This window comes from Vicia villosa, unplaced genomic scaffold (assembly GCF_029867415.1).
Source record: "Vicia villosa cultivar HV-30 ecotype Madison, WI unplaced genomic scaffold, Vvil1.0 ctg.000073F_1_1, whole genome shotgun sequence".
Taxonomy (NCBI): Eukaryota; Viridiplantae; Streptophyta; class Magnoliopsida; order Fabales; family Fabaceae; genus Vicia; species Vicia villosa.
In genome coordinates, this window is record NW_026704997.1 from 1550813 (window position 1) to 1566680 (window position 15868).

The 15868-nt window shown below is 35.4% G+C and overlaps 1 protein-coding gene and 1 long non-coding RNA gene across 4 annotated transcripts; one reads left to right on the forward strand and one right to left on the reverse strand.

Moving 5' to 3' along the window:
* Positions 1-3553: 3553 nt before the first annotated feature.
* LOC131623538 (uncharacterized) lies at positions 3554-6842 on the forward strand. 3 transcript variants are annotated; one of them, XR_009290253.1, is made up of 7 exons: positions 3554-3960; positions 4440-4585; positions 4688-4880; positions 4983-5045; positions 5480-5559; positions 5679-5754; positions 6395-6839. It is a non-coding gene; the product is annotated as an uncharacterized LOC131623538 (long non-coding RNA). The 3 variants fall into 3 exon arrangements; XR_009290252.1 differs by having other exon boundaries at positions 3554-3952; XR_009290251.1 differs by having other exon boundaries at positions 3556-3695; positions 3793-4585; positions 6395-6842.
* A 287-nt stretch (positions 6843-7129) lies between these two features.
* On the reverse strand, positions 7130-7921 carry LOC131623537 (putative lipid-transfer protein DIR1). The gene has a single exon (XM_058894550.1). The coding sequence runs from the start codon at positions 7851-7853 to the stop codon at positions 7539-7541; it is 315 nt and encodes a 104-aa protein (XP_058750533.1). The 5' UTR covers positions 7854-7921; the 3' UTR covers positions 7130-7538.
* Positions 7922-15868: the final 7947 nt, after the last annotated feature.

Consider the following 15868-nt stretch of genomic DNA (forward strand, 5'->3'; position numbering starts at 1 on the left):
TGTATAAATCATCTTTTAAGAGCTATGGCGAGGTCAAAAATAAAGCTGAATGGTTTAAAATGTTTAAGGTATTGTTATTTATTGTTATTTATTTAAGTTGTGCATTTAATTAATTTTTTTAGTTATGGTTATTTAAATGAAATTCTCATTATAATTACTTAACATTTTATTTTAATGTCATACAACATTGCAGGAGAAATGTGTGTGGGATCCGTTGAATGAAAAAATGGTTCAGAAAGTTTTCAATACTAGATGCTCTAAAAGAATGTCTGATATGCTGCGGCGAGTAAGGGAGAATTATGAGCTTCACGGCATCCGTCCTAGCTGGATAGGCGAGGAGGTTTTTCAGGAGCTTGTTATATATTGGAGGACTCCAGAATTCCGGGTTAAATCATAAACTTTTAAGAAGATGAGGGCATCTGAAAAGGGGGGTTGTGTCAATACTGTTGGAAGTATTAGTACCGCGGAGCATGCACGACGATTGGTAAAAATTTTAAAATTTTTAAGTTACATCTTTATTCATAATATATTTTACTAATTATTTTTAATTATATTATTTTAGGCTAAGGAGTTAGGGAGAAAACCATTGATGCCTGAGCTGCTTTCGAGGACCCGCACAAGGAGATCGGGAGGTTTTGTCGACGAGCGCACGAGGATGTATCTTGTAAGTGAAATTTACTTTGTTTATTTTTTTTTTAAATTAATAAAAAATTTGTGACGTAAATTTCATGTGGCAATTGATAAATTGCCACGTGAAAATCACGTGGCAAATCATAAGTTGTGGCGTGAAAATCACGTGGCAACTTTTTAATATATTTTAATTTATAGCATGTACATATTTATTTAGTATAATTAAATATGCATGTAAATATTTAACTTAATTTTTTTTATTGAATATGTGTGCAGGAAGAATATGATAGATTGCTTGTCATTTTTCTGGAAAATAATCCTCAATACATGCCAGCAGAGGGGGAGCCGCTTAACGCTGATGTTAATCACTATATTTGGTGTGAGGTTATTAAAGAAAAAGGGCCTAATGGTTGCTTTTTTGGGGGTGGAAATTTGGCGTCCAGCTATAAAGCTGGTGATCGCAATTTGTATCAAAGAGTTCAGGATGGAAAGGGTGGATCGCGTCAACCAAATCTGACACGGGAACAAACTGAATTAATAAGGCAATTGGCGAGACGCGAAAATGAGGCCCAGATGGAGATGATGCGGAAGAAGCAATCTGATATGGAGGAGGCAGGAGCAGCATGCGCGGCAAATTGATGGCATTCTGAAGAAGCAAGCTGAGATGGAGGAGCAGATGAGACGATTTATGCAAGGAGGTGGAAATTACAGTAATGTTCCTCCTCAAGAGCCGGAGGATGACGGAGTGGATGATGATTTTAATCCGAGTAATTATTTTCCGAATGATGATGATGCCTCTTAAAAACATTTTGTATTTTATTTGTTTTGAATTTATATTTATGTAACTTATTCTACATTTTAATTCATTAAAATATTAGTTTTAAATTTTTAGTTTCATTTAATTGAATTTATTATATAGAATTTATTATATGAATTTATTTTATAAAATTTTATTATATAAATTTTATTATATAAATTATATTTTATAGATTTTATTATATAAATTTTATTATATATAAATTTTATTATATATAAATTTTATTATATAAATTAATTAATTTATTATATAAAAATACAATTCATCCTGCGTGATTAATTTTTTTAAAAAAAATAGCATTCAAAGTAGCGACGTGAAATCCACGTCGCTATAAAAGTCAAAATCACACTTTCCCACATCTGCCACACCTGCTCTGCATGCAGGGAGATGTTTCCCATGTAACTTTATTGCAACGTTGGAGTCACGTCGCTACCTTCTGACGTGGTATCCACGTCGCTAATGAGTTGCCACACGTGCTCCTGCGACGTCGCTAGTTTTTGGCTGGGACGTGATGTTGCATGTTGCGACGTGGGATCCACGTCGCTGCAGAGCAATTTTTTTTAGTGTATCTCTTTTACTCCCTTTAATAGTATCATTGCCTATTAAAAAAAAATCAAAGCTCTTAGTTTGATCCAGTGAAACAAAAAGTATAAGAACTCTTGGTTCAATCCGGTGATGTAAACGGAAAGTAAGGTGGCGTTGGTGAAATACTCTTCTTGGAATGGTTTGTGTTGTGACATGAATGTGATGTTTTAGAGATGTTCTGATTAGAGAAAACCTTTACTTAGGTGTGTCCATGGTGACACCACCTCTTTTCAGTATGTTGAGCTAAAAAATTGATGGACACTACTAGAAATTTGGCCTACGGCCACGCTAAAATTGTCCACAGCTCAGAAACTGTGGCCACATATATGATTTGACCATGGTTATCAAAACGTAGACGTATGTTATAGAATATTAAATTCGTAGTATGAAACTGTGGCCTTTACTTCAATTGCTACGGTTATACAACTGCAGATATTTTAAGCCGCAAAGAAAAAACCGTGACCTTATAATTTTGACTAAAAATTATGGTCCAAGTCCAAAAAATTAGTGCCCGCCATGTTTTCCCCCTCTTCTTTTCGTTTCCCTCTCTTCTCTTGTTTTATATATTTTTTTTAATATTAAAAATAAAAACTAAAACAAATAAAACATTTCTCTTGTCCGCTCTCATTCCATCTGTTTCCTCTCTTCTCCGTCTCATCACTCGCCTCTCCTTCTTCAAACGAGAACTCTCACACGACATACTCTCTCCATCTTCAAACGAACGGTGGCCAGCCCCTCATTCTTCTCTTTCTCAGATGCGGCGGTGGTGGATACACTCCTCTTTAGACCCTCAAACCCTAATTTTATTACATTTACGGCGCTGCAGAACTCTCTTCACTCTCCGGTCGTCTTCCATTTCCGGTAACACCACTTCGTTTCGATCATGCTTCTGTTTTATTTAAATTCGTGTTACTTTTTTATTTGTAGTGTGAAAATGTCGTTTGGAGAAATTGCTTGCTCTTACGCCCTTCTCATCTTCATAAAATTGTCGTCACTGTATCCTTGTTTAATTTACTCAATTAGGGTTATTGAATTCATGTTATTTTTAATTTAGATTTACTCAATTAGGCTAGGGTTATTGAAGATGTTTGATTTGGGTTTTCAATTTGTGTGAAATAGTTGAATTTTGAATATGACGTATGAAGGGTTGTACCTTAACTGTTGGTTAATAGGCTGACAATATCACCACTTTGTTGAAAAGTGCAAAGGTTGAAGTTGAATCATACTGGCCCAGCCTTTTTGTTAAACTTGCTAAGAAGAAGAATATTAAGGATTTGATTGCTAGTGCTGCCGGTGCTGGAGCTCCAGGAGCTGTTGCCGCTACTCCACTTGCTGCTTCACGTGGTGGTGCTGCCGCTGCTCCAGTAGTCGAGGAGAAGAAGGTATCTTATAAGTGAAAACTTTGTTATTATGGTATTTTTAAATTCTGGCCTTATTTAGTTTTTCTAATTGAGTTTGTTTCAATTTTGCAGGAGGAACCAAAAGAAGAGAGTGATGATGACATGGGATTTAGCTTGTTTGATTAGGTTTTGTTTTAATATAATTCAGTCAATTTTTGAAGAGATATGTCGAGCCAACAAATAGATTGAATGGAGGAGCAGAATGGTTAGCAGAGGTACCGGAGCCGAGCCTATTCAGCCACTTTGGTGTATTAGGAATCCTGGTATGTGCAATACAGTACATCCAATTTAGTATGTGTTTGAAGTTGCATTCGTCTTTTGATTAATTCTATAGCGTTTAACTGTTGTGTGATCCTACAGATGACTTATTGTATTGTTGGGAGAGATTGTAGTTGGCAACCATATATGACATTACTTCTATAGACAATAACTCTGCTCCTACCCCTATTGATCAAAACTGGGTTCCTCCTCCGGGTGGTGCTTCAATGTAACAGTCTCAAGATCAAATGTGTACATTTGGGTATTCAAGTTATGGTTTCCGGATGTTAGCATTTATAATATCCTCATATGAAAAGGATCCAGATTTTCAAATTAGCATTTATATTTTCATTTGCAATTCAGAAGTATTATTTTCCTGTTTTGAGTTTTAATTATTGTTTATTGGTTTATTTATATTTGCTGTTGGTGGTGCAACTTGGAAAATAATATAGGGATCTAAAGTTAATCCTGAGGACACCTATTTTGCTGAACCTACTTTTACTTTGGAGCTTCCCCTTTTAGTTGTTGTATTACTTGTGTTTAACTCCTTACAAAAAGAGGGTAATATTTCATAGTGGAATTTGAACAATCCGCTATTGTTTTGCGATACGCTAATTAGTACAGAGTGTTGTCAAATAACAACTAAAGTGGCGCCATAGCACTCTCGCACAGCTCAACTTTAGCAATCCTGTATTTTCTGCTATTCACGATTGACAACATTGATGAGATATCTTTCATGGTTTTTGTAGGTATGTGATGAACTCGAGGATGATATGGAAGAGGAAGGGAACATCGTACACTATCATGGCTGTGATTTTTTTCCCGAGCGATGGTTTAATTATGTGGTTGTACTTCAAACTGATAACACCATTTTGTATGACTATTTGACCAAAAGGTATGGGACCACATGTTTACGTTGTCAAGTGTTGATTTTGTGATTCTGTTGTTTGTTTCAGCTTTTTAGAGCATTAACTTAATTTCTTCATCTCCGTGACAGAGGGTACAACGAATCGAAGCATTTCGTGGCACGCTTATTCAGTCGTATCCTGTGGTTTGCCATATTCAGTTGTTCAATATCATCAATTATGCTGACTTTTTCTTTTTCTTTTTCCTCTATTATTTTTTCAGCAATGGAGTTAGCTTTGTCTTTGGAGAAGTTATCAAATGAGAAACTTCTCAATGTGCATAGTGTAATGCCTCTTTGTCCCTTTAGCTTTGTGTTTGCAAACCATTTTAGAATTCAGATATTTTTGTTGTAGAAGCTAATCAATTTGAATATTTGAGAATTATAGGTGGCACGCAACAATGACATTGAAATTACACACTTCATCGAAGGCGAATATTTGAACGAACAGGTGGAATTTATTTAAATTTTAGCGTTACCTATTCATATTAACTTTTGAAATTTAGAAGAATGAGAAAAAGTTACTTAAACAATATTTTGGCCTTCGAGCGGTAGCTGGTTCTGTCAGGTAAATTGACAAATTAATGCTGCATCCTTGCACGTGAGCATCACGAATAAATGTTTCATTGTTTCTTTCCTGTCTAAATACGCAATCTATCTATTTATGGTGGCTACTTTAACGCACAGCCATTTGTCCCTCTTATACTAGAACCGTTACTTTATGCATGTTGGGCGCATGACAACTCAACTCTGATAATCGTATTTATGGTGATAATTTATGACCTGTGTACTTTAGAGTCTCTTTGTTTAGTGCTTGGTTTTGACTTTAAGCAGACAGTCCTTGTATGTTGAATGCTGAACTGATTTTTGATATGTCTTGTGTAGGGTTCGAATGCAATAAGAAGTGACGAATCGAATTTGAAGACTGAATAATGTATTATTCTTGTCAGCCTTATAGCTACAAGGTGGGCTTTCAATCATAGCCGGCTGGAAATCAAATTCTAATCAGCCTTATATCTACCCTATTATGTAGTATCCGCAACATAATATCTCAACATATCTTAACAGATACTAATCTGAACAGGCTCGTACATAATCATTAGGAGCTGAATAGACACTATGATGGAAAATTGATACTCTAGGCTACCGATAATCCACAGGTACTAACTCTATTTCCTAAGTAAATATACATTGCAATTGATGAACTATACTTTACTTCACCATTGGAATCTAGTGCACATGGATGGTATATGAGTGTTATAAATTCTATAGTACTGAGTGGTGAAGACAGAGGCATACCACTATAATGCAAAATAGACAGACCAACTGTTGTTAGTACTATTAGATTTAAAGTTTGTTAGTATAATGACATGGTTTTCAGTTACCTTTGTCTCTTATTTTTGTCTTACAAACGTGTTTCATTAATAATATGCATGAGATTATGGGTTCTCCTTAATATATAGAGATATCTGGTATAGCAAAGACTTCAAGATCTTGGTTATTATTAAATATGAATTTCAATTCTCATCACAGATTAAATTTGTGTCCTATACCACTATGCCATAAAGAGTCCACTTGAAATTTATATGAGCCATGTTGTGTTTGTCTAGAATATGGAAATATCAAGCTAAGGTATATTACTTGGATATATCAACTCCATTAACGATACATACCTATGATCTTATTTTCTTTTCACACTCCTAATGATTTGTTATACCGGTAGAAAGAGATTGGATGAGGGTGTTTTTCTTCCTTTATTTTGTTGTTGGAGTTATCTTTTAAAGTGAATGTTAACTGCAGTTAATAAATGAAGAGGATGGAGGAATACACAAGCGACATGCTTCACCTTCCATTCGTGATAGAGGTACACTAATGTCTTTACCCAGTCAAGCCTCTACTTCGTCTAATCCACCTGGTTATGGAACATCTGCAATTGTTGCCATGGATAGAAGTTCAAGTTTATCATCAGGGACATCTGTGTCATCTGGTGTACTTATATATATGAAGTATGATTTATAATTAACCACTTCTAGGGATGATGATCTGTTTGTAGTGTTTATAACAAGTCTTTGTCACTCAAGTTTTTATATTTAGTTTTGGTTCAGGTTTATTAGATATATAATGTACTTAGTCAATCATATACTGATGCTATTGTCATTGATGTGTAGACAGTAAAATAATTTGTATTCATAAAATTATAGTAATCAAATTTTAAATTCTTTAAAATTGGCGCAAGTGATTGGTGTGTTGGATTAATATAAGCCACTAAATTTATTTACATTAAATTTATATTAAACCGTGGAAAGATAAATGGTTTAGAATGCATAACATATAACCATGGTTTTAAATTTGTGGTCATAACCAAACCGTGGCTATATCTTGAACCAAAACTGTACGTTAAACATTAAATTGAAACCGTGGCTTTACCATATAGCCACAGTTTTGCAGTCATGGCAATTATAAATCGCGGCCTTAATCAAACTACCTAAACCGCGGCCTAAAAAAGCCACGGTTGTCAAAAAGGCGTGGTCGCGTTACGCCACGGTTATTTTGCATATAGCCTCGGTTTCTTGGGCGTGGCAGGAGACTTTTTTTTTTGTAGTGGGAAAAATATTTTTTTTGCATTGTGGAAAATTATATCAATGATGTTGATACAAGGCTAACATAGTACATCATAATCTTAATTACTTGAACACACAACTCAATCCATTCTACAACTGAAAAACACTTGATATATTGCAACAAAAAATCATCCACGACATTAGCATTAGCAACAAACACGTTAATCTTAAAAAAAAAAAAACATAGACATAGTTGAGCTAAGACTAAGAACTAAACACACACTAACAACTAACATTTTCTTATCAAAAAACATGAAAAAACAAGAACAAAGTGATGAATGATCACATCAATATTTTAGTAGCCCTTGCATGCATTTGCACTACTAGCAGTGGAAGGAGTCCACAACCTTACACTTAACAGGAAGTTCCATTGCTTGTTCTGGATCAACACCATAGAAAGAAAGCAACCCTGAATCCTTGTAACGGCAGAGGCATTGAAGATCTGCTTTAGCAATAGCAGAACAGCAAGGAGTGGATGGAGTTTGATCATCAGCAGAATTCTCACCATTCACATACGGCTCGCATGCTTTAAGCCCTTGTTTTGTCATGTGACATAAGGATTGGCCATTAACCAATATCATGGCATTGGCAATGGCCAGCAACAGCATCACACTCACAACCTTCTTGTATGCCTCCATCTATACTCTCTCTGCTTAAACTTTCACTATTAAGTTTCACTATATTATTGTTATGAGAACGATAACTATATGTATGTATATTTATATATATTGTGCACAGTGCTCCCGTGACCAAGTGTGTGCTGGCCAATTGGCAATACTATGGGCTACTGTATCACGGGTATGCAATTGGTACTTTCAAGGAATTGGGTTTAAAGAAGTTTTAGTCCTTTAGTTGTTTTAGGTTTATATTAAGGATAATAAGTTAAGTCTATGCCATACTCTATGCTCTATAATTGTGTGCACGAACCTCTTTACTTGTTAGATTCATGTGGGGGAAACTTGATAATGTTCATATGGATAGGAAAAGACAAATTGCACGTAGTATATGTGATATATCAAAGGTGCATGGATTAAATAATTGTTTTTACGGTTTGTTTGATGGTGATATAACACTGAAGGTGTGGTAAATTCAAGCAACTAGTTGTGGTTTTTGGTTGAATGTGAGTTGGCATTATTACTCAATACTAGTGATTTAGATTCTATAAATAGGTTAAAGAAGTCTTTTCAAATCAAGAAATTTAGAAAGTGTTGATGTATGTAAAATTGTAAACAAAAGATAATTAAAATAGATGAGCATCTCTGGAATGTTCTAGGAAGACAATTATGTGGGGATTAGCTCTAAACGAATCTCTTACTCTTTTTTATTTCTTTTATGAAGTGTTTATTTTGAAGTCTTCACTATCTTGGTCTATTGAACCTTCGGGATAATTTCTCTATCTATTACAAAAAGTTAGGTAATGAATCTTTAACCAATCACATGATATCATTTAATTTTAATATATTTAATTATTTATTAAATAGTACAATTATTTGTTGTTTTTAAAGCATTTTACATTGAAGGTAACCTTACGCAATATTTTGAGTTGGGTAGATAAGAATTCATCATAAGTTTTTCTTTCATGCCCAAGCCCATTAAGTTTTATCATTGACTTCCACACAACATGTTCGAACACGAGTGTGGAGTTGTACAAGCACATATTATGCCCCTCGCTCATACAAGAATGTGGATCTAAGCACACGCAATTTACGTCACTTGTCACTTATCTGTCCTTGGCTTGTGGCATGCAATGTAAGATATACCCTCCCTCCCCTTGAAGGACCACAAATTTGAGAAAGAGCTTATATTGAGAGGGAGTTCAAACGATTTGAATGACTAAATAATGTTAGACACACTTAATTAGGGTTGGTTAAAAAAAATCATAAACTGAAGCGTCGAACTGAACCGAACTGAAGTTAAAATAACCACACTGTTATGTTTGGTTAGTGAACCAAACCATATTGCACAAACAGTTCTATTATCGAACTGAAACTGAAACCGAACCGAAATTGAAAATGAAAAATAAAAAAAACAAGTTTTAATTTTAAAAAAATTAAAATAGCGTAACGGTTCAGTTCTTTAATAAATAGTTTGGTTTGGGAAAAATTAACTTATAATTTTTTAGTACAATTCAAAAATTTGAAATGGTATACCAAACCAATAATTATGGTTCGGTTCTAAGTAAATTGAAACTGTTCGGTTTAGTTTTTTTTAATAAACCATACCATGAACAACCCTATACTTAATGGACAAGCTTAACTAAGCACATTGAACACCAGAGTTGAGATAGGTCTTGACAAGCTTAACTAAGCACATGGAACACCAGAGTTGAGATAGGTCTTTCCTGCATGAATAAGAATGGCCAAGTGGAGTTAAACACGATGAATGGACAAGCTTAGATATAAAAGTTGAACATTGAAGTTAAGTTATATCATTCCTCCATGGATCTCAATGGCCAAGTTGAGCTAGGCAAGATGAATGGACAAGCTTAACTAAGCAAATTGAATGGTGAAGCTAAGCTAGGACAATCATGCATGGTCTAAGTATAAAGAAGTCCACACGACATTGTCATCCATGTTAGTCCATAATCCACCAATCATCAAATTTGTTAAGGTATAAACATTTTTTTCATGATATCGTTCCATGTCATTCCACAGTGCACCAAACGTCAAGTATATGTTTTTTCTTCATCAACTTTACCAATTCCATTCCAATTAGTTTATGTAAGAACAAGATTGGTTATGCATCTTGCCTTAAGTGTTGATGATAACTTTACATGTTATCCTAAAGAACAATTGTATACACTAACGATTTTTTTCTAGCGTGTGGTTATTGCCTTGTAGGTTCTGACTCTGGTAAGAAGGTGTGTGACGTAATCAGGTTTTGAAATCAACACTCTAGAAGAATACTAGTGATGTGTCACAATGGAAGTCAAGTATCTAGAATGCTACTTCTGCAATGGTTCTAAGGAACGTTAGTACAGGAGCTTTTGATCGTGAATTTGCAAGGAAAATTTGGAGGCCTTATAAAGCTTTGCTTCTATGTCCCATGGAAGATTCTAAAGACGAGGTTATGCTAAACAAGTTCTGAAGATCTGAACACATCACTTATGAAGACCAAGTGCTAAAGACTCTGAATACAAGGTTCTGAAGAATCAAAGACTTAGGTTCTAAAGACTCAAGTTCTGATCATCTATAACATGTTTCAATCAACATACAATCAGAAGCCTCTGAAGGCTTAGAAGATTAAGAACGGCTTGCGTGTGATGATAAGCATAAAAGTACTAACATAAACCGTGACCTCTACTCTTATAGGGTGGCGTAAGGACAGTCCAACGTATACTTGTTATCTACCATTCCCACCATGACCGTTGGGGACTTTACAACTGTACTTTGTATTTCCGATTCTTCCCTCCAATGGATCTATCTTTCTCTATAAAGGAAGCCATTGGAAGAATTTAAAATTAGTGAATCAGTTCTACAAACTACACCAAAGTGTTGCACAAACTCTGTTAGAGAAATTCTTTGTATAGTTTTGTATTTTTAGCAAGGAGCTTTTGTTCGTATCTTGCTTATCAACACTTTTGTGTTGTTGTACTTAAACATTGTGTAATCTGCTTATTAGAATCATCTTTGTAATACACACTGTCATACCCCAAAATTTGCCCATCATATATATTCACATTTCAGTCCATCTGACTTTCAAATGCTCAAAGATACACAAGAAGGAAGCATGCAGTCTCTCTCATAAACAACAGCCTCTAAATTAGGGTTTTGTATTTCTCAAAGAAAAATCAAGTTCTAAGACCTCAAATGGATACCATGGCCTCTCATATTCTTCAAAGGGTCCTCATGACAAGTTTCGAGCTCTGATTCATAGGACTGCTCAGTCAACTGCTCAAATGATCAATAGGCGACTAGTTTGACCTAAAAGTCAACTGTGGCCAAAGTACCGTCAAAATTCCTGATTTTTTGTCAACATCCTCATTCTGAAGTATCATTCATCATTTGATCAAGGAATGATCATGATTCATCAAGAAGAGTTCAGAAATCAACAAAATCCAAAGTTTCTAAATTAGGGTTTTTGGACTAAAAGTCAGCTGAACTTTGACCAGTCATAACTCCCACATGGAACATCAGAAATTTTCCATCCAAAGCTCATTTTGAAGTAAATTGAATTCTCTACAATTTTGTCTCTCACAAGCCAAGTCCAAAAATGCTTCATTTAAGAGATATGGATTAGGGGTGGCAAAACGGGCCGGGGCCCGCCGGGCCGCCCGCGCACCCGCCAAAAATTGGCGGGTTGGGTTGGGATTTTAGGCTCGCCGCTCGCCAAAGCCCGCCCCGCCAAAACCCGCCGCCCGCCATACCCGCCCCGCCAAAACCCGCTCCTCCTCCAAAACTCACTCTTTTTTTAGTTAATTCTAGTAATTGCAATTCTTGATAGTTTATTTTATACATTTATTTATAAATATATGTAATATTTTTTAGAGTAAATTTGTTAAAAAATTACTTTTATAAAAAATTGTTTTAAAAAATAAGTGAAAAGTTTAATTAAAAGGTAAAAAAATGCATATTAATCTATTAAAAAAATATAAATAAAAATAGGCGGGTAAGCCCGCCGCCCGCCAACCCGCCATCTTGGCGGGGCGGGCATGATTTTGATGCCCATTTTACTTGGCGGGCATGCCCCCCCGCTCATTTTTTGGCGGGCATAAGGCGGGGCGGGCGGCGGGCGTAGCGGGCGGCCCGTTTTGCCACCCCTAATATGGATCAAAAGATAACAGGTCATTTTTGAAAGTCAACAAAGACACCTTTTGGGTCAAAGCTCATAACTTGAACATGGTAAACTCAATTGAGATGAGACCAAAAGGAGGTTTTAGAAGACATATTGAGCTTTCTAAAATGGTCAAGAACACCTTTATAGGGTTAAAATTGAGAGAGATACACATGGTTAAAGTTAGGCAAAATTGAGAAAATGCATGAAGTGCAAAATGAATAATTTTGATCTTTTGAGCCCATGGGCCTAATTTTTGGATTCTAAACTTATCCATAGGTTAATTCAAGGCCCATAAATATATTATTTTATTTTTATGGATTTTATTTATATTTATGTGAATTTTCATTCATTTAAATGTTAAATAAAATAAATAAAATATAAGATGAATATATTTAAATCCAAGATTTATTTTCCAATCATCAAATCATCCAAATATGAATCAAATTTCGTGGTAAATGTGATTGGAAAGAGATGAATATAATTGGAGCCAAAAAGAGAAAGATTTTATGCAAAAATCATTGAAATCTCTTCAAAATTTTCTCTCACCAATCAACTTAACTTTCAAGCAATCTTTTGCCCTATTTCTGATCAATATATATACCCAATACACTCAGCATTAGGGGAGGACGAAAATTTGGTGAGGGGAGCTAGGGTTCTAGAGTTACCAAAATTCAAGAAAGTGAAGCAAACTTGCATACCTTGTTTCAGGCCAATCCCAAGGCAAATGACCATCCTAATCATCTCCTGGGCAATTATACAGCAAGTACAGGTATTTGGTAAGGCCCAATCATACATAGAATTCGTACGCTACATTCATCATCTTTGCATACATTCTTGATTCTTGTATTTTTGCGATTTGGCGTGTTTAAAGGAAATCTAACCCCATATCCAAGTTCCTGATGATGTTTAGAGCGTTATTGGACCATTGTTAGGGCACACTCATGAAGTGATTCGGATCTAAGGAACCAGGCCGTGATGGACCATAAAATCACCACCATTGAATCCCCAACTCTTCAATTAATGGATCTGGGAAGGCACTAGGATCATTTGACGTTAATTGTGGGAGTTTCCAAAGTGCAAGGTTGAAGAAGAAAGACCTGCGGAAAAATCCGCAGGTAAACTCGAAGCAGTTTCCGCAGAAAAATGCGCAGCAACCAAGGAAGAAGATGATGACTTGGAGCGTGGACTAGTGGACTGCACGCGTGTTAAGCATTCATTGGTCGGTCAAACGCTCTCTCCCTCTCTCCAAATGCTATTCGCCATTCAACCATTCCACATCCTCTCTCTTACAGCGATTGGACAGTCTTCACAACAGTGGGCCCAGGTTGACTCTTTCCTTGAATTTCCAAATCATTAGTTGTTTTTATATATTAATTCTCTTTTTCATCATAATATCAAAATAAATGAATGGTACATATGGCAAGGAGAGTATTACAGTAATTAAAGTATCCTGGATTCGAACCCCAGGTTCCTCAATTTATTTTTTTATAGGATTTTCCAACATATTCCATGCGCTCCCCTCCATGCACCTCAAGATACAGCCTCGCGTCAAGACCCCAGGATCTCCTCCATTCCAGATCCAACGACCCAGAATGCGTAGGTGTACCATGGACACTCAGATGCTAATCACACAAGATCATAGCTAAGTTTTTTAGCCGTTTTTTTATTTTATTTTATTTAATTATATAATTCCTCTTTTATTTATTTTCTTTTTAAAGAAACTTATTTTATTTAAAACTTTTATTTGTATTTATAAAATCATATTTTCATGACTCTTTAAATTATTTAATCGAACTTTCGATTTTTTAATTCGCAAATATATTAAATTATTCACTTTTTATATTTAAACCAGTTGCTTTAAACCCTGATTTTATTTTAATTATTTCTTTTCTTCATGATCACTAATCACTGTTGCTGGAAGGTATTGTCCATTAACTCAGCATGTCAATTTTTTCTCATAAAACCTTCATTCCCTAAAAAATCAGGGTTTACCCTGAGTGTTTTCAAAATCTTTTTCAGAACCTCTTTTATTTATTATCAATACCTTGTATTTGCCACAAAAAATTTTCTACCTTTCTCTTCTTCATTTTTCAGGGTTAGCCAAGATCCTCCGACTACGCGCCACGCCAATTGAAAAGTTAAGTTTCTGATTCTTTTCTTGTTTAAATATCATTTTAATTTTAATTTTTTATTTTGCCTTTTGCCCAAAATAGGGTTTACTTCAAATAGTCAATGAATCTCTCCTACACTCACCCTTATTTATTTTCTTTTTAATTTTCAGAGCTGATCAAGGGTTCGAGGACGATCAAGACATTCAAAGATGTTTAAAACTAATTATTGTTCCCTCTTATTTTTCCGCCTTTTATTCCCCTTCCCCGCAGGTGTTTATTGTAATAGCGTAGGACTTTTATATTTTTCTGCCTTTAATTTCTGCAATTTTAAACTGCGTGGTTAGTAAAATAGGGAGTGCAACCATGAATTGAACATAGCTCACTAATTTACAAGATAAATATCATCAAAGTTAACCACGTGATTGTGCACCCACACACCTTTAGGGTAATCCCTCTGGTTGCCTTGTTGCTTTATTACTTGCTGCCTTGTTGCCTTAATTTTGTTGCCTAATCATAGTCAAGTCCCTCGATTCCGAGGATACCTAAAGCAAATGTTGCCTTTAAAGTTATTGAAACTCCCTCGAGGTTGCCTTATAAATGATGATATGTCCCTGTTGCTAAGGTATCCTCGCATGATGCCTAAAAAGATTAATGACTATTATATTCTTCCCTTAGACTACTTTCCCTCTTTATGGCAGGGACAGTCTTATGGCGAACGATAATTCTTCGATGACCCACACATCCAATTGAAAGACTTCCTGCCCTCTCATGGTACGGATAGACCCTTTCGCCCGAAAAGCTAAAAGAACGATTTTTCAAACTTAGGGTAGTTGCTACCAATTGCTTGCTCTAAAATTCAAATTACTTTTCACACCTCTTTTCAAAATCAAGTTCAAAAAGACTATGCTTATTCACAAGCTAAAGTTCTTCTTCAAAGGTTTTTCTATCCACACCCTACTTTTCAAACAATTCAAATCTTTTGGAAACAAAGTGAGCTAAGCAATTAAGAGCCCATGGAAAACCATGGATACAAAGGGTGCCTTACACCTTCCCTTTGTATAATTCACCCTCCGAACTCAAAATCTTTCAAAGGTCTTTCCTGTTCTTTTAACCTTTCCAATTGGATAAAATAAAAGTCGGTGGCAACTCTTGCTATCTGCAACATTTTCAATAAAGTCGGTTCACCGTATTACACACACCTTGTAATCAACATTGGTTAATAGATTCCTTGGGGGACTAAGTGCTAGTCAGAAGCCTCGAGAAGACTGTGGTTGCAGTCATAGTGGTTTCATGATATGGATCAGTTGAACTTGTTGGGGTTGTCAGCAAGGTTGATCATTAACTTATTGTGGTTGTTTCCTTGAGAGACTAGTGTTAGTCAGGAGTCTCAAGAAGACAGTGGTTGTGGTCATTGTGGTTGTCTGTAATCAGTTTGGTTATAGTGGATTAAGTCCTTATTGAGAAGGTAAAATCAATTTGGTGGATGGACTGAAGTAAATTTGTTAATAGTGAATTAGGATAAAAATAACTGTGTCATTTGTTTTTATCCACTTGTTAACCTTGTGTTGTGTGTTGCGAACAAATTATATTTGGTGCAACCTAATTTAAACCCCCTTTCTTGTGTTTCTCACACCTTCAATTTATGTATGATCATGTTTTTTTTCTTTAAATACTTATTTCCTTTTCATTCTTCTCACTTGTATGCGTTGTTATCCCTTTCTTTCCTCTTCATATTACCAATCTTCATCAAAGCTAGTATCCACTAT